The 25,313-nt window shown below is 45.8% G+C and overlaps 1 protein-coding gene across 1 annotated transcript in view; it reads left to right on the top strand.

The window, feature by feature from the left end:
- Positions 1-23,208, top strand: part of LOC311126116 (glypican-6-like) — a gene marked incomplete at both ends in the record, with an annotated part of 383,740 nt that extends 360,532 nt beyond the window's left edge. The window contains 3 exons of the mRNA XM_084200137.1: positions 12,448-12,839; positions 13,027-13,346; positions 22,851-23,208. Coding sequence (XP_084056263.1) covers positions 12,448-12,839; positions 13,027-13,346; positions 22,851-23,208 — 1,070 coding nt within the window. The remainder of the gene's footprint in view (positions 1-12,447; positions 12,840-13,026; positions 13,347-22,850) is intronic.
- Positions 23,209-25,313: the final 2,105 nt, after the last annotated feature.

The raw sequence follows: 25,313 nt of genomic DNA, 5'->3' as shown, positions 1-25,313 counted from the left end.
TTCTTAATGTGTTTGAGCCAATCAGTTCTGTTGTGACAAGGTAGGGAGGGTATACAGAAGATAGCCCTATTTGGTAAAAGACCAAGTCCATATCATGGCAAGAACATCTCAATAAGCAAAGAGAAACGACAGTCCATCATTACTTTAAGACATGAAGGTCAGTCAATACGGAACATTTCAAGAACTTTGAGGACCGCCACAGGAATGGAAGACCCAGAGTTACCTCTGCTGCAGAGGATAAGTTCATTAGAGTTACCAGCCTCAGAAATTGCAACCCAAATAATGCTTCACAGAGTTCAAGTAACAGACACATCTGAACATCAACTGCTCAGAGGTGACTGTGTGAATCAGGCCTTCATCAGGGGGCAGAGTCAATGTGCGGGGGCACCGGCTAGTTGAGGTAGTTGAGGTAATATGTACATGTGGGTAGAGTTAAAGTGACTATGCATAAATACTTAACAGAGTAGCAGCAGCGTAAAAAGGATGGGGTGGGGGGCAGTGCAAATAGTCCGGGTAGCCATGATTAGCTGTTCAGGAGTCTTATGGCTTGGGGGTAGAAGCTGTTGAGAAGTCTTTTGGACCTAGACTTGGCACTCCGGTACCGCTTGCCGTCGGTAGCAGAGAGAACAGTCTATGACTAGGGTGGCTGGAGTCTTTGACAATTTTGAGGGCCTTCCTCTGACACCGCCTGGTATAGAGGTCCTGGATGGCAGGAAGCTTGCCCCAGTGATGTACTGGGCCGTACGCACTACCCTCTGTAGTGCCTTGCGGTCGGAGGCCAAGCAGTTGCCATACCAGGCGGTGATGCAACCAGTCAGGATGCTCTCGATGGTGCAGCTGTAGAATTTTTTGAGGATCTGAGGACCCATGCCAATCTTTTTAGTCTCCTGAGGGGGAATAGGTTTTGTCGTGCCCTCTTCACGACTGTCTTGGTGTGTTTGGACCATGATAGTTCGTTGGTGATGTGGACACCAAGGATGCAGCCAAGCTCTGAGCTACGGAGGACTGAGTTTCTTTAATGAGTCTTTAACATCTGATCTACCTGCTCTGTGGTGGAGAAACGTGTGTGTTGAGAGGGAGAGCAGGTTGCTGAGTCCTCCAGGATCTGTCTAACCTCTCTGCTCCACGTGTCATGGCTGTGGCCTTGCACCAGCAGGCTAATGAGCCCTTAGAAAGGGTTGGAGGTGGAATAAGGCCTGTCTGATTTGACTGTGATAAGCAGCTCTGAGGAAGAGAGACAGCAGAGATCCAGGCACACTAATTAGTGCAAATGACTGTATCTCTGTCTCTCTCTGTCTGTCTCCCCGTCTCTCTCTCTCTCTCTCTCTCTCTCTATCTCTCTCTCTCTCTGTCTGTCTCCCCGTCTCTCTCTCTCTCTCTCTCTCTCTCTCTCTCTCTCTTCTCTCTCTCTCTCTCTCTCTCTCTCTCTCTCTCTCTGTCTCGTCTCTCTCTTCTCTCCTCTCTGTCTCTCTCTCCTGTCTCTCTCTCTCTCTCTCTCTCTCCCTCTCTCTCTGTCTCTCTCTCTCTCTCTCTCTCTGTCTCCCCGTCTCTCTCTCTCTCTCTCTCTCTCTCTCTCTCTCGGTCTCCCCGTCTCTCTCTCTCTCACTCTTCCGTCTCTCTCTTTCTCGCTCTTCCCGTCTCTCTCTCTCTCTCTCTCTCTCTCTCTGTCTCTCTCTCTCTCTCTCTCTCTGTCTCTCTCTCTCTCTCTCTCTCTCCCTCTCTCTCTCTCTCTCTCTCTGTCTTTACCTTGAAGGAGAATAGCAGCAACATTCTCTGTTTGTTCTGAGATGAACACAGGAGGACCTCTGACTTTGTTCAGTTAGCTTTCTAACCCAGACTGTACGGTCTGCCAGAAGGGAATACTTGAAGTAGTTGCAGGCCAGACAGTCAAAAGAAACAGACTAAAACCATTACAGGAAATGGAACCGTTTTCCTCTTTAGATGTTGCATCAGTTATTGCCTGGTCGTGGGGATTACTGAGTTAAAAGTCTAACAAAAACAGTTTGGTATTCGGCCAGGGAATTCCTTCTACTGTTTCTCATGTGCAGAGGAGCCATGATTTATAACTAACTAATACATGTTATATGACTGTCTGATTTATAACTAACAAATACATGTTATATGACTGTCTGATTTATAACTAACTAATACATGTTATATTACTGTCTGATTTATAACTAACTAATACATGTTATATTACTGTCTGATTTATAACTAACTAATACATGTTATATGACTGTCTGATTTATAACTAACAAATACATGTTATATGACTGTCTGATTTATAACTAACTAATTCATGTTATATTACTGTCTGATTTATAACTAACTAATACATGTTATATTACTGTCTGATTTATAACTAACTAATACATGTTATATTACTGTCTGATTTATAACTACTAATACATGTTATATTATACTGTCTGATTTATAACTAACTAATACATGTTATATTACTGTCTGATTTATAACTAACTAATACATGTTATATGACTGTCTGATTTATAACTAACTAATACATGTTATTATTACTGTCTGATCTATAACTAACTAATACACGTTATATTACTGTCTGATTTATAACTAACTAAACCATGTTATATTACTGTCTGATTTATAAACTATCTAATACATGTTATTATGTATATTACTGTCTGATTTATAACTAACTAATACATGTTATATTACTGTCTGATTTATAACTAACTAATACATGTTATATTGCTGTCTGATTTATAACTAACTAATACATGTTATATTACTGTCTGATTTATAACTAACTAATACATGTTATATTACTGGTATACAGAAGATAGCCCTATTTGGTAAAAGACCAAGTCCATATTATGGCAAGAACAGCTCAAATAAGTCCATCATTACTTTAAGACATGAAGGTGAGTCAACCCGGAAAATGTCAAGAACTTTGAACGTTTCCTCATTGTGCAGTCGCAAAAACCATCAAGCGCTATGATGAAACTGGCTCTCATGAGGACCGCCACAGGAATGGAAGACCCAGAGTTACCTCTGCTGCAGAGGATAAGTTCATTAGAGTTACCAGCCTCAGAAATTGCAGCCCAAATAAATGCTTCACAGAGTTCAAGTAACAGACACATCTCAACATCAACTGTTCAGAGGAGACTGTGTGAATCAGGCCTTCATGGTCGAATTGCTGCAAAGAAACCACTACTAAAGGACACCAATAAGAAGAAGAGACTTGCTTGGGCCAAGAAACACGAGCAATGGACATTAGACCGGTGGAAATCTGTCCTTTGGTCTGATGAGTACAAATTGGAGATTTTTGGTTCCAACTGCTGTGTCTTTGTGAGATGTGGTGTGGGTGAACGGATGATATCTGCATGTGTATTTCCCACCGTAAAGCATGGAGGAGGAGGTGTTATGGTGTGGGGGTGCTTTGCTGGTGACACTGTCTGTGATTTATTTAGAATTCAAGGCACACTTAACCAGCATGGCTACCACAGCATTCTGCAGCAATACGCCATCCCATCTGGTTTGGGCTTAGTGGGACTATCATTTGTTTTTCAACAGGACAATGACCCAACACACCTCCAGGCTGTGTAAGGGCTATTTTACCAAGAAGGAGAGTGATGGAGTGCTGCATCAGATGACCTGGCCTCCACAATCACCCGACCTCAACCCAATTGAGATGGTTTGGGATGAGTCGGACGGCAGAGTGAAGGAAAAGCAGCCAACAAGTGCTCAGCATATGTGGGAACTCCTTCAAGACTGTTGGAAAAGCAATTCCTCATGAAGCTGGTTGAGAGAATGCCAAGAGTGTGCAAAGCTGTCATCAAGGCAAAGGGTGGCTGTTTTAAATAATCTCAAATATAAAATATATTTTGATTTGTTTAACACTTTTTTGGTTACTACATGATTCCATATGTGTTATTTCATAGTTTTGATGTCTTCACTATTATTCTACAATGTAGAAAATTGTCAAAATAAAGAAAAACCCTTGAATGAGTAGGTGTGTCCAAACTTTTGACCGGTAGTGTACATTGTTAATTATACAACCCCACATCGACTTTCCCCCTCTGAAATAGCCTACCACCCAGCCGAGTCATGCTACATGGCAGGAACTCAAACAAATAGCACCAGTGGTAACATTGATCAGCCATGCCTTAAAGGTTAACTGCATCACCACAGGAGTGGTAACATTGATCAGCCATGCCTTAAAGGTGAACTGCATCACCACAGGAGTGGTAACATTGATCAGCCATGCCTTAAAGGTTAACTGCATCACCACAGGAGTGGTAACATTGATCAGCCATGCCTTAAAGGTTAACTGCATCACCACAGGAGTGGTAACATTGATCAGCCATGCCTTAAAGGTTAACTGCATCACCACAGGAGTGGTAACATTGATCAGCCATGCCTTAAAGGTTAACTGCATCACCACAGGAGTGGTAACATTGATCAGCCATGCCTTAAAGGTGAACTGCATCACCACAGGAGTGGTAACATTGATCAGCCATGCCTTAAAGGTTAACTGCATCACCACAGGAGTGGTAACATTGATCAGCCATGCCTTAAAGGTTAACTGCATCACCACAGGAGTGGTAACATTGATCAGCCATGCCTTAAAGGTTAACTGCATCACCACAGGAGTGGTAACATTGATCAGCCATGCCTTAAAGGTTAACTGCATCACCACAGGAGTGGTAACATTGATCAGCCATGCCTTAAAGGTTAACTGCATCACCACAGGAGTGGTAACATTGATCAGCCATGCCTTAAAGGTTAACTGCATCACCACAGGAGTGGTAACATTGATCAGCCATGCCTTAAAGGTGAACTGCATCACCACAGGAGTGGTAACATTGATCAGCCATGCCTTAAAGGTTAACTGCATCACCACAGGAGTGGTAACATTGATCAGCCATGCCTTAAAGGTTAACTGCATCACCACAGGAGTGGTAACATTGATCAGCCATGCCTTAAAGGTTAACTGCATCACCACAGGAGTGGTAACATTGATCAGCCATGCCTTAAAGGTTAACTGCATCACCACAGGAGTGGTAACATTGATCAGCCATGCCTTAAAGGTTAACTGCATCACCACAGGAGTGGTAACATTGATCAGCCATGCCTTAAAGGTGAACTGCATCACCACAGGAGTGGTAACATTGATCAGCCATACCACTGGAGTAGACCACTCCAGCCCGTAGTGTTGGCATGTTTTGTATTATCATAGCAACAACATAGCAACATGGCACCCAACCGTTCAACTAGTGTGTGTGGAGGAATCCTGTGTGGTTCATTAGCAGTCGTGTCCCATGTCACCTATCTGTTGTTGTTTGTTTCCAGGCTGGTTGATGTGTGTTTGACACTTGTACATCAGGGATTGTTTGTGATTCTGTGTGTCTGTCTGTTGGTTCACTGAGGGGTGGGAAGTTCTATTAGCAAGGCTTCACTGGCGTTCTTCAAGTTATAGTGTGTGTGTTCTGACTGCTCAGTACTGAGACGAACATGGGATTAGGATGAAGAGCGTAGAACTCATAGAAACAAGGTCAGCAGCTGGCACTGTGTGTGTGTGTGTGTGTGTGTGTGTGTGTGTGTGTGTGTGTGTGTGTGTGTGTGTGTGTGTGTGCGTGCGTGCGTGCGTGCGCGCGCGTGCGTGCGTGCGTGCGTGCGTGCGTGCGTGCGTGCGTGTGCGTGCGTGTGTGTGCGTGCGTGTGCGTGGTCAAATTAACATTTCTCAAATTACAAACATGATCTGAGCATAGAAACTAGAAAACATATTTCTGTTCCCCTTAATGATACGGTTGCTTTAATTGCATCATAGGATTACATGAACTATTCGCAACAATACTTACTGTTAATATGTTAGATGATTTCAAAACAAAGAAAAGTCATTCCAGTCTCTTTCAATACTCTGTAACACAATATTTAATTATAGGCCATCTGCACAAACAGGGGAATAAATTGCTTTGGCGACAGATAAATGGTTGATGTAAAATAGCAGTGTGTAATATGGATAGTATTAAACATATCTATTAATATCATGGTAGCTGTGTCTAATGTAAAATAGCAGTGTGTAATATGGATAGTATTAAACATATCTATTAATATCATGGTAGCTGGGTGTAAATCACATATTGTGTTACTATAAGCAATCAGAACCTTTATATGAATCATTAATGCTGCTTGTGGGCGTTTATTTAAGCTGTTTAAATATTAATGTTCTGTCTCCCTAAATATAAACCCAGCCAGTGCTGTATATCTCCCTATACATAACCCCAGTCAGTGGTACATATCTCCCTATACATAACCCCAGTCAGTGGTACATATCTCCCTATACATAACCCCAGTCAGTGGTACATATCTCCGTATACATAACCCCAGCCAGTGGTACATATCTCCCTATACATAACCCCAGTCAGTGGTACATATCTCCCTATACATAACCCCAGTCAGTGGTACATATCTCCCTATACATAACCCCAGTCAGTGGTACATATCTCCCTATACATAACCCCAGCCAGTGGTACATATCTCCCTATACATAACCCCAGTCAGTGGTACATATCTCCCTACACATAACCCCAGCCAGTGGTACATATCTCCCTATACATAACCCCAGTCAGTGCTGTATATCTCCTTATACATAACCCCAGCCAGTGGTACATATCTCCCTATACATAACCCCAGTCAGTGCTGTATATCTCCCTATACATAACCCCAGTCAGTGGTACATATCTCCCTATACATAACCACAGTCAGTGGTACATATCTCCCTATACATAACCCCAGCCAGTGGTACATATCTCCCTATACATAACCCCAGTCAGTGGTACATATCTCCCTATACATAACCCCAGCCAGTGGTACATATCTCCCTATACATAACCCCAGTCAGTGCTGTATATCTCCTTATACATAACCCCAGCCAGTGGTACATATCTCCCTATACATAACCCCAGTCAGTGCTGTATATCTCCCTATACATAACCCCAGCCAGTGGTACATATCTCCCTATACATAACCCCAGTCAGTGCTGTATATCTCCCTATACATAACCCCAGCCAGTGGTACATATCTCCCTATACATAACCCCAGTCAGTGCTGTATATCTCCCTATACATAACCCCAGTCAGTGGTACATATCTCCCTATACATAACCCCAGTCAGTGTTGTATATCTCCCTATACATAACCCCAGCCAGTGGTACATATCTCCCTATACATAACCCCAGACAGTGCTGTATATCTCCCTATACATAACCCCAGCCAGTGGTACATATCTCCCTATACATAACCCCAGTCAGTGGTACATATCTCCCTATACATAACCCCAGTCAGTGTTGTATATCTCCCTATACATAACCCCAGCCAGTGGTACATATCTCCCTATACATAACCCCAGTCAGTGCTGTATATCTCCCTATACATAACCCCAGTCAGTGGTACATATCTCCCTATACATAACCCCAGCCAGTGTTGTATATCTCCCTATACATAACCCCAGCCAGTGGTACATATCTCCCTATACATAACCCCAGACAGTGCTGCATATCTCCCTATACATAACCCCAGTCAGTGGTACATATCTCCCTATACATAACCCCAGTCAGTGGTACATATCTCCCTATACATAACCCCAGTCAGTGTTGTATATCTCCCTATACATAACCCCAGCCAGTGGTACATATCTCCCTATACATAACCCCAGTCAGTGGTACATATCTCCCTATACATAACCCCAGTCAGTGGTACATATCTCCCTATACATAACCCCAGTCAGTGGTACATATCTCCCTATACATAACCCCAGTCAGTGGTACATATCTCCCTATACATAACCCCAGCCAGTGCTGCATATCCTTGGCTGATGTAAAGGTAACTGCCTAAATAAACGCCAACGTAAAGTGTCTTAGTAGGACGTTGGGCCACAAACCGCCAGAACCTTTAATAGGACGTTGGGCCACCACAAACCGGCAGAACCTTTAATAGGACGTTGGGCCACAAACCGCCAGAACCTTTAATAGGACGTTGGGCCACAAACCGCCAGAACCTTTAATAGGACGTTGGGCCACCACAAACCGCCAGAACCTTTAATAGGACGTTGGGCCTCCACAAACCGCCAGAACCTTTAATAGGACGTTGGGCCACAAACCGCCAGAACCTTTAATAGGACGTTGGGCCACCACAAACCGCCAGAACCTTTAATAGGACGTTGGGCCACCACAAACCGCCAGAATCTTTAATAGGACGTTGGGCCACAAACCGCCAGAACCTTTAATAGGACGTTGGGCCACCACAAACCGCCAGAACCTTTAATAGGACGTTGGGCCACAAACCGCCAGAACCTTTAATAGGACGTTGGGCCACCACAAACCGCCAGAACCTTTAATAGGACATGGGCCACAAACCGCCAGAACCTTTAATAGGACGTTGGGCCACCACAAACCGCCAGAACCTTTAATAGGACGTTGGGCCACAAACCGCCAGAACCTTTAATAGGACGTTGGGCCACAAACCGCCAGAACCTTTAATAGGACGTTGGGCCACCACAAACCGCCAGAACCTTTAATAGGACGTTGGGCCACAAACCGCCAGAACCTTTAATAGGACGTTGGGCCACCACAAACCGCCAGAACCTTGACATAGATTCTACAAGTGTCTGGAACTCTCATTCTTCCACAAGAAATTCCATAATTTGGTGTTTTGTTGATGGAAAACGCTGTCTCAGGCGCCGCTCCAGAATTTCCCATAAGTGTTCAACTGGGTTGAGATCTGGTGACTGAGACGCACACGGTTGTTTTGAGGGTGACATTTCAACCACAGGATTATGTCATCATGGTAACCAAATTTCAACATGGACAAACCTTGTATAAAATATGTTGAATTTGTACCTTTAAAACAACATCAGGTCTTCAACGTTATATCCACTATCAGAAAACAAAACAATAGGCTGGGCAGCACCTCCTACTGGAGAGTTGATCTATCTACAGCAAACCTTTGGTCTCTGCTCCAGGGTTTTAACCAAGCCCTGCTTAGCTTTGATATTTGTCACTGACTATTACCGATGTGCTGTCGGGAGAATGATTGTTGAGAAGATCTCCACTTAAAAATTAAATAGGCTTTAATTCCAGTTTGTCTACAAATCAATAATTGATATGTTGGATTCACGTCTCCATCTCAACCAAAAATCTAAGTTAAAGAATAGGAGTAAATCAAAGCAAACTTTATTTAAAGTGCATTAAAAGTTTGATTTGATTTAGTCCTATTCTTTAGATTTTTGGTTCAAATGGAGACATGAATCCAACATTATTCAATTCTGAATTTATAGACAAACTGGGATTAAAATCATTGGCACAGATGGAACTATCCAAGCAGAAGATAAATCTCCTTCAAATCTTGTTTATTTGCGTTGTCAACCAAACACAATTCTATATCACTTTTGAAATACAATAAATAGCCTATTAACTTGTCGAGAACTTTAACAAATTATATTTTGGATTCACATCTCCAACTCAACCAAAAATAAAAGTTAAAGAATGGGATTAAGCCAGTGGCTCAGATGGAATTATCCAAGTAGTAGATACATCTCCTTTAAATGTTGATATTTAGTTTTTTTGTCAACCAAACACAATTCAATGTAACTTTTGTTATACAGTAAATAGCCTCAAGTTAAAGGGATACTTTATCTGTGTGCAGGTCAAAAGTAGTGCACTATATAGGGAATAGGGTGCAATTTGAAATGCAATCCCAGCCTGAACTACGGTCTCAGTTTTAGAAGCACAGTACTACTTAAAGGATCCAGTGACCCCCAGTCCGGCTGTGGATAGTGGATAGTATCTTGTTACTTAGCGGATTAGACATCATCATACTCTTCGGAGAAATAAATATTGTCTATCCAGAAATCCTAAGAATAAAAGCAAGTCCCCAGTTTTATGTTTGTTCTTGCTTTTGATTTTGCTGTTGTACTCTGAAGTACATTTATAGAATGGTATTTGATTTTGCTGTTGTACTCTGAAGTACATTTATAGAATAGTATTTGATTTTGCTGTTGTGCTCTGAAGTACATTTATAGAATGGTATTTGATTTTGCTGTTGTGCTCTGAAGTACATTTATAGAATGGTATTTGATTTAGCTGTTGTGCTCTGAAGTACATTTATAGAATGGTATTTGATTTTGCTGTTGTGCTCTGAAGTACATTTATAGAATGGTATTTGATTTTGCTGTTGTGCTCTGAAGTACATTTATAGAATAGTATTTGAATAAACTAGTGAATGAAAGCCAGTGTTTGAAAAGCCCAGCCTGGTGATTTGAGATTGCATTGAGGCTGGAGCAGCTCTGTAGAAAATCTGGTTTCTTTGTCAGAAGCTGTTGAATGACTGTAACAAAATGACAAGTGCTTAGACATGGCCTAGCATTTCATACAATACAATACAAACCATTCCATAGACACAATGCTGAGCTTCTGTATGCAAAGTGAACGTTCCATCTCTTCACCTCTGAATCCTTCCTCCTCTTTCTCTCTCTCCTCCTTCGAGTTCTCACCCTTCCATCTCGCTCTATAAATCTCTCTCTCCTCCATCCAGAGTTCTCACCCTTCCATCTCTCTCTATAAATCTCTCTCTCCTCCTCTCTCCTCCCTCCAGAGTTCTGACCCTTCCATCTCGCTCTATAAATCTCTCTCTCCTCCTCTCTCCTCCCTCCAGAGTTCTGACCCTTCCATCTCGCTCTATAAATCTCTCTCTCCTCCATCCAGAGTTCTGACCCTTCTATCTCTCTCTATAAATCTCTCTCTCCTCCTCTCTCCTCCTTCCAGAGTTCTCACCCTTCCATCTCGCTCTATAAATCTCTCTCTCCTCCCTCCAGAGTTCTGACCCTTCCATCTCTCTCTATAAATCTCTCTCTCCTCCTCTCTCCTCCCTCCAGAGTTCTGACCCTTCCATCTCGCTCTATAAATCTCTCTCTCCTCCCTCCAGAGTTCTGACCCTTCCATCTCGCTCTATAAATCTCTCTCTCCTCCTCTCTCCTCCTTCCAGAGTTCTGACCCTTCTATCTCTTTCTATAAATCTCTCTCTCCTCCCTCCAGAGTTCTGACCCTTCCATCTCGCTCTATAAATCTCTCTCTCCTCCTCTCTCCTCCTTCCAGAGTTCTGACCCTTCCATCTCGCTCTATAAATCTCTCTCTCCTCCCTCCAGAGTTCTGACCCTTCCATCTCGCTCTATAAATCTCTCTCTCCTCCTCTCTCCTCCCTCCAGAGTTCTGACCCTTCCATCTCTCTCTATAAATCTCTCTCTCCTCCCTCCAGAGTTCTGACCCTTCTATCTCTCTCTATACATCTCTCTCTCCTCCCTCCAGAGTTCTGACCCTTCCATCTCTCTCTATAAATCTCTCTCTCCTCCTCTCTCCTCCCTCCAGAGTTCTCACCCTTCCATCTCGCTCTATAAATCTCTCTCTCCTCCTCTCCTCCCTCCAGAGTTCTGACCCTTCCATCTCTCTCTATAAATCTCTCTCTCCTCCTCTCTCCTCCTTCCAGAGGTCTGACCCTTCCATCTCGCTCTATAAATCTCTCTCTCCTCCCTCCAGAGTTCTCACCCTTCCATCTCGCTCCATAAATCTCTCTCTCCTCCTCTCTCCTCCTTCCAGAGTTCTGACCCTTCCATCTCGCTCTATAAATCTCTCTCTCTTCCCTCCAGAGTTCTGACCCTTCCATCTCGCTCTATAAATCTCTCTCTCCTCCCTCCAGAGTTCTGACCCTTCCATCTCTCTATAAATCTCTCTCTCCTCCCTCCAGAGTTCTCACCCTTCCATCTCGCTCTATAAATCTCTCTCTCCTCCATCCAGAGTTCTCACCCTTCCATCTCTTTCTATAAATCTCTCTCTCCTCCCTCCAGAGTTCTGACCCTTCCATCTCTCTCTATAAATCTCTCTCTCCTCCTCTTTCCTCCTTCCAGAGTTCTGACCCTTCCATCTCTCTCTATAAATCTCTCTCTCCTCCTCTCTCCTCCCTCCAGAGTTCTGACCCTTCCATCTCGCTCTATAAATCTCTCTCTCCTCCTCTCTCCTCCTTCCAGAGTTCTGACCCTTCCATCTCACTCTATAAATCTCTCTCTCCTCCATCCAGTGTTCTGACCCTTCTATCTCGCTCTATAAATCTCTCTCTCCTCCTCTCTCCTCCTTCCAGAGTTCTGACCCTTCCATCTCTCTCTATAAATCTCTCTCTCCTCCTCTCTCCTCCATCCAGAGTTCTGACCCTTCCATCTCGCTCTATAAATCTCTCTCTCCTCCTCTCTCCTCCATCCAGTGTTCTGACCCTTCTATCTCTTTCTATAAATCTCTCTCTCCTCCTCTCTCCTCCTTCCAGAGTTCTGACCCTTCCATCTCGCTCTATAAATCTCTCTCTCCTCCCTCCAGAGTTCTGACCCTTCTATCTCGCTCTATAAATCTCTCTCTTCTCCTCCTTCCAGAGTTCTTCCTGGAGCTCCTAGACAACAGTGAGAAATCCCTGAATGGCATGTTCACGCGGACCTACGGGAAGCTGTACATGCAGAACAGGGAACTGTTCCAGGACCTGTTCACGGAGCTGAAGCGTTACTACACCGGTGGGAACGTCAACCTGGAGGAGACGCTGGACGACTTCTGGTCCCGTCTGCTGGAGAGGATGTTCCAGCTGATCAACTCTCAGTACCACTTCACTGACGACTACCTGGAGTGCATCAGTAAATACATTGACCAGCTGAAGCCTTTCGGTGACGGACCCAGGAAACTAAAGGCCCAGGTCACGAGGGCCTTCATCGCTGCAAGGACCTTCGTCCAGGGCCTCATGGTGGGACGGGAGGTGGCTAACAGGGTGGCTAAGGTACGTTACCCAGTTTATGGTCTTCTCACCCTGACCCTGACCCTAACCCTGACCCTGACCCTGACCCTGACCCTGACCCTGACCCTGACCCTGACCCAATTTCCAGTAAGTTGAAAGCCCCCAGTTTGGGAACCAGTGCCCCAGAGGACAGTCTGGTAACCTCTCCCCTGTCCTGTCTGGGAACCAGTCTGGTAACCTCTCCCCTGTCCTGTCTGGGAACCAGTCTGGTAACCTCTCCCCTGTCCTGTCTGGGAACCAGTCTGGTAACCTCTCCCCTGTCCTGTCTGGGAACCAGTCTGGTAACCTCTCCCCTGTCCTGTCTGGGAACCAGTCCGGTAACCTCTCCCCTGTCCTGTCTGGGAACCAGTCTGGTAACCTCTCCCCTGTCCTGTCTGGGAACCAGTCTGGTAACCTCTCCCCTGTCCTATCTGGCTCTGGGGATGTACTCCCCAATACCTGGGGCTCAGCAGCTGATCTCTCAGTGGAAGACATGGGGCAGACTGGCTAGTAAGGAGGATATTTATACTGTATCAGGTCTTTCTACAAATTACGCTGGACAACTTGTTACAGCTGTTGAGAAGTCATTGATAATAATCTGTTTCATTTTATTACATTAGATATAAGGGGAACATAGCTATATTGCATAACATTCATGAGTTGATTTAAAACCTATGTTTAACCCTTTCTCATGGTTGGTGTCTCGACATGGTTCTTCAGTTATTATGCATAATACTTGGATGTGCATTTGGTGACGAGCTGTTTAATTACGCAGGGATATTTTCACACATCATCCTCTGATCTAGGAAGGAATTTTCTGGATGACAGTCAAGTGACCAACAGCTGTTGGGATAGTGGATGGAATGCAACAACAGCTGTTGGGATAGTGGATGGAATGCAACAACAGCTGTTGGGATAGTGGATGGAATGCAACAACAGCTGTTGGGATAGTGGATGGAATGCAACAACAGCTGTTGGGATAGTGGATGGAATGCAACAACAGCTGTTGGGATAGTGGATGGAATGCAACAACAGCTGTTGGGATAGTGGATGGAATGCAACAACAGCTGTTGGGATAGTGGATGGAATGCAACAGCAGCTGTTGGGATAGTGGATGGAATGCAACAACAGCTGTTGGGATAGTGGATGGAATGCAACAACAGCTGTTGTGATAGTGGATGGAATGCAACAACAGCCCAAGTGCTGGAGAAAGGTGTTTGTGAGGAATGTCCAGAACATTTTGTTGTATCATTCGTTACGCCGGTGAAGACAGTTGTGCCTGGATCCGCATTGGATCTAATATCCCTAGCGATTGGATCTAATATCCCTAGCGATTGGATCTAATATCCCGAGCGATTGGATCTAATATCCCTAGCGATTGGATCTAATATCCCTAGCGATTGGATCTAATATCCCTAGCGATTGGATCTAATATCCCTAGCGATTGGATCTAATATCCCTAGCGATTGGATCTAATATCCCTAGCGATTGGAGCTAATATCCCTAGCGATTGGATCTAATATCCCTAGCGATTGGATCTAATATCCCTAGCGATTGGATCTAATATCCCCAGCGATTGGATCTAATATCCCTAGCGATTGGATCTAATATCCCTAGCGATTGGATCTAATATCCCTAGCGATTGGATCTAATATCCCTAGCGATTGGATCTAATATCCCTAGCGATTGGATCTAATATCCCTAGCGATTGGATCTAATATCCCTAGCGATTGGATCTAATATCCCTAGCGATTGGATCTAATATCCCTAGCGATTGGATCTAATATCCCTAGCGATTGGATCTAATATCCCTAGCGATTGGATCTAATATCCCTAGCGATTGGATCTAATATCCCCAGCGATTGGATCTAATATCCCCAGCGATTGGATCTAATATCCCTAGCGATTGGATCTAATATCCCTAGCGATTGGATCTAATATCCCTAGCGATTGGATCTAATATCCCTAGCGATTGGATCTAATATCCCTAGCGATTGGATCTAATATCCCTAGCGATTGGATCTAATATCCCTAGCGATTGGATCTAATATCCCTAGCGATTGGAGCTAATATCCCTAGCGATTGGATCTAATATCCCTAGCGATTGGATCTAATATCCCTAGCGATTGGATCTAATATCCCTAGCGATTGGATCTAATATCCCTAGCGATTGGATCTAATATCCCTAGCGATTGGATCTAATATCCCTAGCGATTGGATCTAATATCCCTAGCGATTGGATCTAATATCCCTAGCGATTGGATCTAATATCCCTAGCGATTGGATCTAATATCCCTAGCGATTGGATCTAATATCCCCAGCGATTGGATCTAATATCCCCAGCGATTGGATCTAATATCCCTAGCGATTGGATCTAATATCCCTAGCTATTGGATCTAATATCCCTAGCGATTGGATCTAATATCCCTAGCGATTGGATCTAATATCCCTAGCGATTGGATCTAATATCCCTAGCGATTGGATCTAATATCCCCAGCGATTGGATCTAATATCCCTAGCGATTGGATCTAATATCCCTAGCGATTGGATCTAATATCCCTAGCGATTGAATCTAATATCCCCAGCGATTGGATCTAATATCCCTAGCGATTGCATCTAATATCCCTAGCGATTGGATCTAATATCCCTAGCGATTGGATCTAATATCCCTAGCGATTGGATCTAATATCCTGAGCGATTGGATCTAATATCCCTAGCGATTGATGTTGATCATCTGTAGTTGTCTGCTTGATTTCCAGCAGAGTCTCATTTAGATGTATCAGAGAAAGCATCCAGGTAATGAGTTCATGTATTTATATGTTTTTTTGGTGCCTGGGATTGGCCACAGAGTCTACTGTACGCAATTGTGTAGGATAGACTGTTGTGCAACACCCGACGCTCTTCCTATGAATTATTCTGGATATAATGACAACGCATTACATAGCCTAGTGAGCTTCTTCACAGTATGACCTGGTAATGAAATAACAGGACAAATACACGTTGGTTTCCATGTTACACCTGCAGTGTTAAACAATACAAGGGGCTTGAAGCGGCCTTCTTGAATTTGGAGCTCAGAAATATAGAACTGTGCATGTTCTATGCTCGGCCCCATATGTACAGTAGATACATCACACAATTGGATAACATTGGGGTCCTTGAAAATTACAATGAAGTGCTTGAAAAAGTCCCTGAAAGTCCTTGACATCTCTGTCTGGATGCACTTGATCTGTAGAGATGGATATATTCTGAGGTATATTCTGTTGATCTGTAAAGATATTCCCCTGTAGCTCAGTTGGTAGAGCGTGGCGCTTGCAACGCCAGGGTTGTGGGTTCGATTCCCACGTGGGGGCCAGTATGAAAATGTATGCACTAACTGTAAGTCGCTCTGGATAAGAGCGTCTGCTAAATGACTAAAATGTAAACTGTGGTATATTCTGTTGATCTGTATAGATAGATATATTCTGTAGAGAGATATTTTACATTTTAGTCATTTAGCAGACGCTCTTATCCAGAACGACTTACAGTTAGTGAGTGCATAAATTTTTCATACTGGCCCCCCGTGGGAATCGAACCCACAACCCTGGCGTTGCAAACACCATGCTCTACCAACTGAGCTACAGGAGGCCTGAGGTATATTCTGTTGATCTGGAGAGATAGATGTATTCTGAGGTACAGGACCAGTCAAAAGTTTGGACACACCTACTCATTCAAGGGTTTTTCTTTATTTTTTACTATTTTCTACATTGTAGAATAATAGTGAAGACATCAAAACTATGAAATAACACATATGGAATCATGTAGTAACCCAAAAAGTGTTAAACAAATAAAAATATATTTGAGATTTGAGATTCTTCAAATAGCCACCCTTTGCCTTGATGATAGCTTTGCACACTCTTGGCATTCTCTCAACCAGCTTTACCTGCAATGCTTTTCCAACAGTCTTGAAGGGGTTCCCACATCTGTGGTCCGACTCATCCCAAACCATCTCAACTGTGTTGAGGTCGGGGGATTGTGGAGGCCAGGTCATCTGATGCAGCACTCCATCACTCTCCTTCTTGGTAAAATAGCCCTTACACAGCCTGGAGGTGTGTTTGGTCATTGTCCTGTTGAAAGACAAATTATGATCCCACTAAGCGCAAACCAGATGGGATGGCGTGTTGCTGCAGAATGCTGTGGTAGCCATGCTGGTTAAGTGTGTTGAATTCTAGATAAATCACAGACAGTGCCACCAGCAAAGCACCCCCACACCATAACACCACCTCCTCCATGCTTTACGGTGGGAAATACACATGCAGAGATCATCCGTTCACCCACACCACATCTCACAAAGCCACAGCGGTTGGAACCAAAAATCTCCAATTTGGACTCCAGACCAAAGGACAAATTTCCACTGGTCTAATGTCCATTGCTCGTGTTTCTTGGCCCAAGCATGTCTCTTCTTCTTATTGGTGTCCTTTAGTAGTGGTTTCTTTGCAGCAATTCGGCCATGAAGGCCTGATTCACACAGTCTCCTCTGAACAGTTGATGTTGAGATGTGTCTGTTACTTGAACTCTGTGAAGCATTTATTTGGGCTGCAATTTCTGAGGCTGGTAACTCTAATGAACTTATCCTCTGCAGCAGAGGTAACTCTGGGTCTTCCATTCCTGTGGTGGTCCTCATGAGAGCCAGTTTCATCATAGCACTTGATGGTTTTTGCGACTGCACATGAGGAAACGTTCAAAGTTCTTGACATTTTCCGGTTTGACTCACCTTCATGTCTTAAAGTAATGATGGACTTATTTGAGCTGTTCTTGCCATAATATGGACTTGGTCTTTTACCAAATAGGGCTATCTTCTGTATACCCCCCCTACCTTGTCACAACACAACTGATTGGCTCAAACGCATTAAGAAGGCAAGAAATTCCACAAATTGACTTTTAAGAAGGCACACCTGTTAATTGAAATGCATTCCAGGTGACTACCTCATGAAGCTGGTTGAGAGAATGCCAAGATTGTGCAAAGCTGTCATCAAGGCAAAGGGTGGCTATTTGAAGAATCTCAAATATAACATATATTTTGATTTGTTTAACACTTTTTTGGTTACAACATGATTCCATATGTGTTATTTCATAGTTGTGATGTCTTCACTATTATTCTGCAATGTAGAAAATAGTAAAAATAAAGAAAAACCCTGGAATGAGTAGGTGTGTCCAAACCTTTGACTGGTACTGTATATTCTGTTGATCTGTAGAGAGGTAGATATATTCTGAGACCAACACACATATATAGTCTGTTTGATGCTGGCTGCCATGCTGGGTGGTGCAGGCTGCTGGGTTGGGTTCTAGTGGTGCTAGGTTATGTTCTAGTGGTGCTGGGTTGTGTTCTAGTGGGGCTGGGTTGTGTTCTAGTGGTGCTGGGTTATGTTCTAGTGGTGCTGGGTTATGTTCTAGTGGTGCTGGGTTGTGTTCTAGTGGTGCTGGGTTGTGTTCTAGTGGGGCTGGGTTGTGTTCTAGTGGTGCTGGGTTGTGTTCTAGTGGTGCTGGGTGGTGCAGGCTGCTGGGTTGTGTTCTAGTGGTGCTGGGTTATGTTCTAGTGGGGCTGGGTTGTGTTCTAGTGGTGCTGGGTTGTGTTCTAGTGGGGCTGGGTTGTGTTCTAGTGGTGCTGGGTTATGTTCTAGTGGGGCTGGGTTGTGTTCTAGTGGGGCTGGGTTGTGTTCTAGTGGTGCTGGGTTATGTTCTAGTGGGGCTGGGTTGTGTTCTAGTGGGGCTGGGTTGTGTTCTAGTGGTGCTGGGTTATGTTCTAGTGGGGCTGGGTTGTGTTCTAGTGGGGCTGGGTTATGTTCTAGTGGGGCTGGGTGGTGTTCTAGTGGTGCTGGGTTGTGTTCTAGTGGTGCTGGGTTGTGTTCTAGTGGTGCTGGGTGGTGTTCTAGTGGTGCTGGGTTGTGTTCTAGTGGGGCTGGGTTGTGTTCTAGTGGTGCTGGGTTGTGTTCTAGTGGTGCTGGGTTGTGTTCTAGTGGTGCTGGGTTGTGTTCTAGTGGTGCTGGGTTGTGTTCTGGTGGTGCTGGGTGGTGTTCTGGTGGTGCTGGGTGGTGTTCTAGTGGTGCTGGGTTGTGTTCTAGTGGTGCTGGGTTGTGTTCTAGTGGTGCTGGGTTGTGTTCTAGTGGTGCTGGGTTGTGTTCTAGTGGTGCTGGGTTGTGTTCTAGTGGTGCTGGGTTGTGTTCTAGTGGTGCTGGGTTGTGTTCTAGTGGTGCTGGGTTGTGTTCTAGTGGGACTGGGTTGTGTTCTAGTGGTGCTGGGTTGTGTTCTAGTGGTGCTGGGTTGTGTTCTAGTGGTGCTGGGTTGTGTTCTAGTGGTGCTGGGTTATGTTCTAGTGGTGCTGGGTTGTGTTCTAGTGGGACTGGGTTGTGTTCTAGTGGTGCTGGGTTGTGTTCTAGTGGGACTGGGTTGTGTTCTAGTGGGACTGGGTTGTGTTATAGTGGTGCTGGGTTGTGTTCTAGGGGTGCTGGGTTGTGTTCTAGTGGGGCTGGGTTGTGTTCTAGTGGGGCTGGGTTGTGTTCTAGTGGTGCTGGGTTGTGTTCTAGTGGGACTGGGTTGTGTTCTAGTGGGACTGGGTTGTGTTCTAGTGGTGCTGGGTTGTGTTATAGTGGTGCTGGGTTGTGTTCCAGTGGTGCTGGGTTGTGTTCTAGTGGTGCTGGGTTGTGTTCTAGTGGGACTGGGTTGTGTTCTAGTGGGACTGGGTTGTGTTATAGTGGTGCTGGGTTGTGTTCTAGGGGTGCTGGGTTGTGTTCTAGTGGTGCTGGGTTGTGTTCTAGTGGTACTGGGTGGTGCAGGCTGCTGGGTTGTGTTCTAGTGGTGCTGGGTTGTGTTCTAGGGGTGCTGGGTTATGTTCTAGTGGTGCTGGGTTGTGTTCTAGTGGGGCTGGGTTATGTTCTAGTGGTGCTGGGTTGTGTTCTAGTGGTGCTGGGTTGTGTTCTAGTGGTGCTGGGTTGTGTTCTAGTGGTGCTGGGTTGTGTTCTAGTGGTGCTGGGTTATGTTCTAGTGGTGCTGGGTTGTGTTCTAGTGGTGCTGGGTTGTGTTCTAGTGGTGCTGGGTTGTGTTCTAGTGGTGCTGGGTTGTGTTCTAGTGGGACTGGGTTGTGTTCTAGTGGTGCTGGGTTGTGTTCTAGTGGGACTGGGTTGTGTTCTAGTGGGGCTGGGTTGTGTTCTAGTGGGGCTGGGTTGTGTTCTAGTGGTGCTGGGTTGTGTTCTAGTGGTGCTGGGTTGTGTTCTAGTGGGGCTGGGTTGTGTTCTAGTGGTGCTGGGTGGTGTTCTAGTGGTGCTGGGTTGTGTTCTAGTGGTGCTGGGTTGTGTTCTAGTGGGGCTGGGTTGTGTTCTAGTGGTGCTGGGTGGTGTTCTAGTGGTGCTGGGTTGTGTTCTAGTGGTGCTGGGTTGTGTTCTAGTGGGACTGGGTTGTGTTCTAGTGGTGCTGGGTTGTGTTCTAGTGGTGCTGGGTTGTGTTCTGGTGGTGCTGGGTGGTGTTCTGGTGGTGCTGGGTGGTGTTCTAGTGGTGCTGGGTTGTGTTCTAGTGGTGCTGGGTTGTGTTCTAGTGGTGCTGGGTTGTGTTCTAGTGGTGCTGGGTTGTGTTCTAGTGGTGCTGGGTTGTGTTCTAGTGGTGCTGGGTTGTGTTCTAGTGGTGCTGGGTTGTGTTCTAGTGGTGCTGGGTTGTGTTCTAGTGGTGCTGGGTTGTGTTCTAGTGGGGCTGGGTTGTGTTCCAGTGGTGCTGGGTTGTGTTCTAGTGGTGCTGGGTTGTGTTCTAGTGGGACTGGGTTGTGTTCTAGTGGGACTGGGTTGTGTTCTAGTGGGGCTGGGTTGTGTTCTAGTGGTGCTGGGTTGTGTTCTAGGGGTGCTGGGTTGTGTTCTAGTGGTGCTGGGTTGTGTTCTAGTGGGGCTGGGTTGTGTTCTAGTGGTGCTGGGTTGTGTTCTAGTGGTGCTGGGTTGTGTTCTAGTGGTGCTGGGTTGTGTTCTAGTGGGACTGGGTTGTGTTCCAGTGGTGCTGGGTTGTGTTCTAGTGGGACTGGGTTGTGTTCTAGTGGGACTGGGTTGTGTTATAGTGGTGCTGGGTTGTGTTCTAGGGGTGCTGGGTTGTGTTCTAGTGGTGCTGGGTTGTGTTCTAGTGGGGCTGGGTTGTGTTCTAGTGGTGTTGGGTTGTGTTCTAGTGGGGCTGGGTTGTGTTCTAGTGGGACTGGGTTGTGTTTTAGTGGTGCTGGGTTGTGTTCTAGTGGTGCTGGGTTGTGTTCTAGTGGTGCTGGGTTGTGTTCTAGTGGGACTGGGTTGTGTTCTAGTGGTGCTGGGTTGTGTTCTAGTGGGGCTGGGTTGTGTTCTAGTGGTGCTGGGTTGTGTTCTAGTGGTGGTGGGTTGTGTTCTAGTGGGGCTGGGTTGTGTTCTAGTGGTGCTGGGTTATGTTCTAGTGGTGCTGGGTTGTGTTCTAGGGGTGCTGGGTTGTGTTCTAGTGGTGCTGGGTTGTGTTCTAGTGGGACTGGGTTGTGTTCTAGTGGTGCTGGGTTGTGTTCTAGTGGTGCTGGGTTGTGTTCTAGTGGTGCTGGGTTGTGTTCTAGTGGTGCTGAGTTGTGTTCTAGTGGTGCTGGGTTGTGTTTCTAGTGGTGCTGGGTTGTGTTCTAGTGGGGCTGGGTTGTGTTCTAGTGGGGCTGGGTTGTGTTCTAGTGGGGCTGGGTTGTGTTCTAGTGGTGCTGGGTTGTGTTCTAGTGGGACTGGGTTGTGTTCTAGTGGGACTGGGTTGTGTTCTAGTGGTGCTGGGTTGTGTTCTAGTGGTGCTGGGTTGTGTTCTAGTGGTGCTGGGTTGTGTTCTAGTGGGGCTGGGTTGTGTTCTAGTGGTGCTGGGTTGTGTTCTAGTGGTGCTGGGTTGTGTTCTAGTGGGGCTGGGTTGTGTTCTAGTGGGACTGGGTTGTGTTCTAGTGGTGCTGGGTTGTGTTCTAGTGGTGCTGGGTTGTGTTCTGGTGGTGCTGGGTTGTGTTCTAGTGGGACTGGGTTGTGTTCTAGTGGTGCTGGGTTGTGTTCTAGTGGGGCTGGGTTGTGTTCTAGTGGTGCTGGGTTGTATTCTAGTTGTGCTGGGTTGTGTTCTAGTGGGGCTGGGTTGTGTTCTAGTGGTGCTGGGTTATGTTCTAGTGGTGCTGGGTTGTGTTCTAGTGGTGCTGGGTTGTGTTCTAGTGGTGCTGAGTTGTGTTCTAGTGGTGCTGGGTTGTGTTTCTAGTGGTGCTGGGTTGTGTTCTAGTGGGACTGGGTTGTGTTCTAGTGGGGATGGGTTGTGTTCTAGTGGGGCTGGGTTGTGTTCTAGTGGGGCTGGGTTGTGTTCTAGTGGTGCTGGGTTGTGTTCTAGTGGGACTGGGTTGTGTTCTAGTGGGACTGGGTTGTGTTCTAGTGGTGCTGGGTTGTGTTCTAGTGGGGCTGGGTTGTGTTCTAGTGGGGCTGGGTTGTGTTCTAGTGGTGCTGGGTTGTGTTCTAGTGGGGCTGGGTTGTGTTCTAGTGGTGCTGGGTTGTGTTCTAGTGGTGCTGGGTTGTGTTCTAGTGGTGCTGGGTTGTGTTCTAGTGGTGCTGGGTTGTGTTCTAGTGGGGCTGGGTTGTGTTCTAGTGGTGCTGGGTTGTGTTCTAGTGGGACTGGGTTGTGTTCTAGTGGTGCTGGGTTGTGTTCTAGTGGTGCTGGGTTGTGTTCTAGTGGGACTGGGTTGTGTTCCAGTGGTGCTGGGTTGTGTTCTAGTGGGGCTGGGTTGTGTTCTAGTGGTGCTGGGTTGTGTTCTAGTGGGACTGGGTTGTGTTCTAGTGGGACTGGGTTGTGTTATAGTGGTGCTGGGTTGTGTTCTAGGGGTGCTGGGTTGTGTTCTAGTGGTGCTGGGTTGTGTTCTAGTGGGGCTGGGTTGTGTTCTAGTGGTGCTGGGTTGTGTTCTAGTGGTGCTGGGTTGTGTTCTAGTGGGGCTGGGTTGTGTTCTAGTGGTGCTGGGTTGTGTTTTAGTGGGACTGGGTTGTGTTATGGTTTGAATCCCAGCAGTGTGAAGGCCAGCGGTGTGAAGGCCAGCGGTGTGAAGGCCAGCGGTGTGAAGGCCAGCGGGGTGGAGGCCAGCGGTGTGAAGGCCAGCGGTGTGAAGGGCAGCGGTGTGAAGGCCAGCGGGGTGGAGGCCAGCAGTGTGAAGGCCAGCGGTGTGAAGGCCAGCGGTGTGAAGGCCAGCGGTGTGAAGGCCAGCGGGGTGGAGGCCAGCGGTGTGAAGGCCAGCGGTGTGAAGGCCAGCGGTGTGAAGGCCAGCGGGGTGGAGGCCAGCAGTGTGAAGGCCAGCGGTGTGAAGGCCAGCGGTGTGAAGGCCAGCGGTGTGAAGGCCAGCGGTGTGGAGGATGTCTCGTCTTTATAACGCCCTGCTTCTGTTCTTCCCTTTAATGTCCTGCCCTTTGACCTATATAGACGTCTCACGTAGCATAACATCTTCACAATGATCATTATCTAGTAACCTTGGTCCTCTCTGGGCAGTGTTGGCTTATAGTTGATGTTGTGTGAAGATTAAACCGTTCATCTGAATAAAACGGTCCGTTAAAGATGCACTGTGCAGAAATCACTCCGCCATTTCCTGGTTGCAAAAATTCTAATAGTTCGCCTCATTTCAGTTTATGTGACAAAACAAGCAAGTATAGCGTAGATAATCATTTTACCATCTAAACTGCTGTGAAATATATTTTCCATCACCAAAAATATTGTATTTTCAGCGGTTTTGAAGCTGGTGTACAAAAGTGAATGTAGAAAAACGCTTAAACTAAACTTAAATTACCGGAATCAGAAAACGAACGCACGTAGAACAGATCTACCACTTTGTTTTGGAAGGGAATGTAGTTGGGTTCACCCAGAAAGGGATGTAGTTGGGTTCACCCAGAAAGGGACATATTGGAGCTTTAATGTTTGTAATTCTAGATGAGCAGATGGAAACCAAGACACAGCTTTTTGAATCAAGTTCACCATTTAAATGGTCATTTGGAAGAAAAAGAGAGCGCATCTGTTATGAGATCATAAATACCAAACTTTGATGAGAATAAATATGAATGTCACTAAAGCTACATGGCTTAGTGGCGCAATCTCCTGTTTAAACCTCTTGTTTTGCTTTTAGTTACCACGGTTACATAAGTCCTGTTTCACTGACATGAACATTCATCTTATATAACTAAATGGTGCTGAGGAGCGATGATGATGTGATTCGTTACCATGATGACAGTTTGAAAGAGATTCAACTGACACATCACCTGTTGCATTGCTTTTCCACTCACAAGCCTTTGTTTGTTGACCCCAACAATCATGACTAATGATTAGTACAATTGGCCTGTTGTTGAGCTGCTTTGGGGTTTAGGCTTCAGGCAATTGATGTAAATGTTGTTCCTCTGGCCCCTGAGAGGAGTGGGGCTTAAAGACGCCTGCTGCAGTCTGACAGTGATAGAATGCTGCTTTATCACCTCTATTGGCCCTCTGAGCGGAGGGGAGAGAGAGGGGGGAGAGAGGGAGGGGGGAGAGGGGGGAGAGAGGGGGGAGAGAGAGAGGGGGGAGAGATGGAGGGGGGAGAGGGGGGAGAGGGGGGGGGGGAGAGAGAGGGTAGAGAGAGAGGGGAGAGAGGGGGGAGAGAGAGAGGGGGAGAGAGAGGGGGGAGAGAGAGGGGGGAGAGAGATGGAGGGAGAGGGACAGGGGAGGGAGGTTGTGACTGGCAGACGTTTTGTTCGACCAGGTTTTTTTTTTCTTATCCAGAGCCACTTACAGTTAGTGAGTCATTTAGCAGACGCTCTTATCCAGAGCCACTTACAGTTAGTGAGTGCATACATTATAGGGGTAACAGATCTCTGGAGATATAGGGGTTACTGAGGTCTGGAGATATAGGGGTTACTGAGGTCTGGAGATATAGGGGTTACTGAGGTCTGGAGATATAGGGGTTACTGAGGTCTGGAGATATAGGGGTTACTGAGGTCTGGAGATATAGGGGTTGCTGAGGTCATGACTGAGTCTGGTCAAACCTTAATAATCAAATCAAATCAAATCAAATTTTATTGGCCACATGCACCGAATACAACAGGTGCAGACATTACAGTGAAATGCTTACTTACAGCCCTTAACCAACAGTGCATTTATTTTTAATAAAAAAGTACAATAAAACAACAACAAAAAAGTGTTGAGATAAAAAGAGCAGAAGTAAAATAAAGTGACAGTAGGGAGGCTATATATACAGGGGGGTACCGGTGCAGAGTCAATGTGCGGGGGCACCGGCTAGTTGAGGTAGTTGAGGTAATATGTACATGTGGGTAGAGTTAAAGTGACTATGCATAAATAATTAACAGAGTAGCAGCAGCGTAAAAAGATGGGGTGGGGGGGCCGTGCAAATAGTCTGGGTAGCCATTTTATTAGCTGTTCAGGAGTCTTATGGCTTGGGGGTAGAAGCTGTTGAGAAGTCTTTTGGACCTAGACTTGGCACTCCGGTACCGCTTGCCG

Source organism: Coregonus lavaretus (genome assembly GCF_964263955.1).
Source record: "Coregonus lavaretus genome assembly, contig: HAP1_SCAFFOLD_354, whole genome shotgun sequence".
Taxonomy (NCBI): Eukaryota; Metazoa; Chordata; class Actinopteri; order Salmoniformes; family Salmonidae; genus Coregonus; species Coregonus lavaretus.
This window is presented reverse-complemented; position numbering and strand designations above follow the sequence as displayed.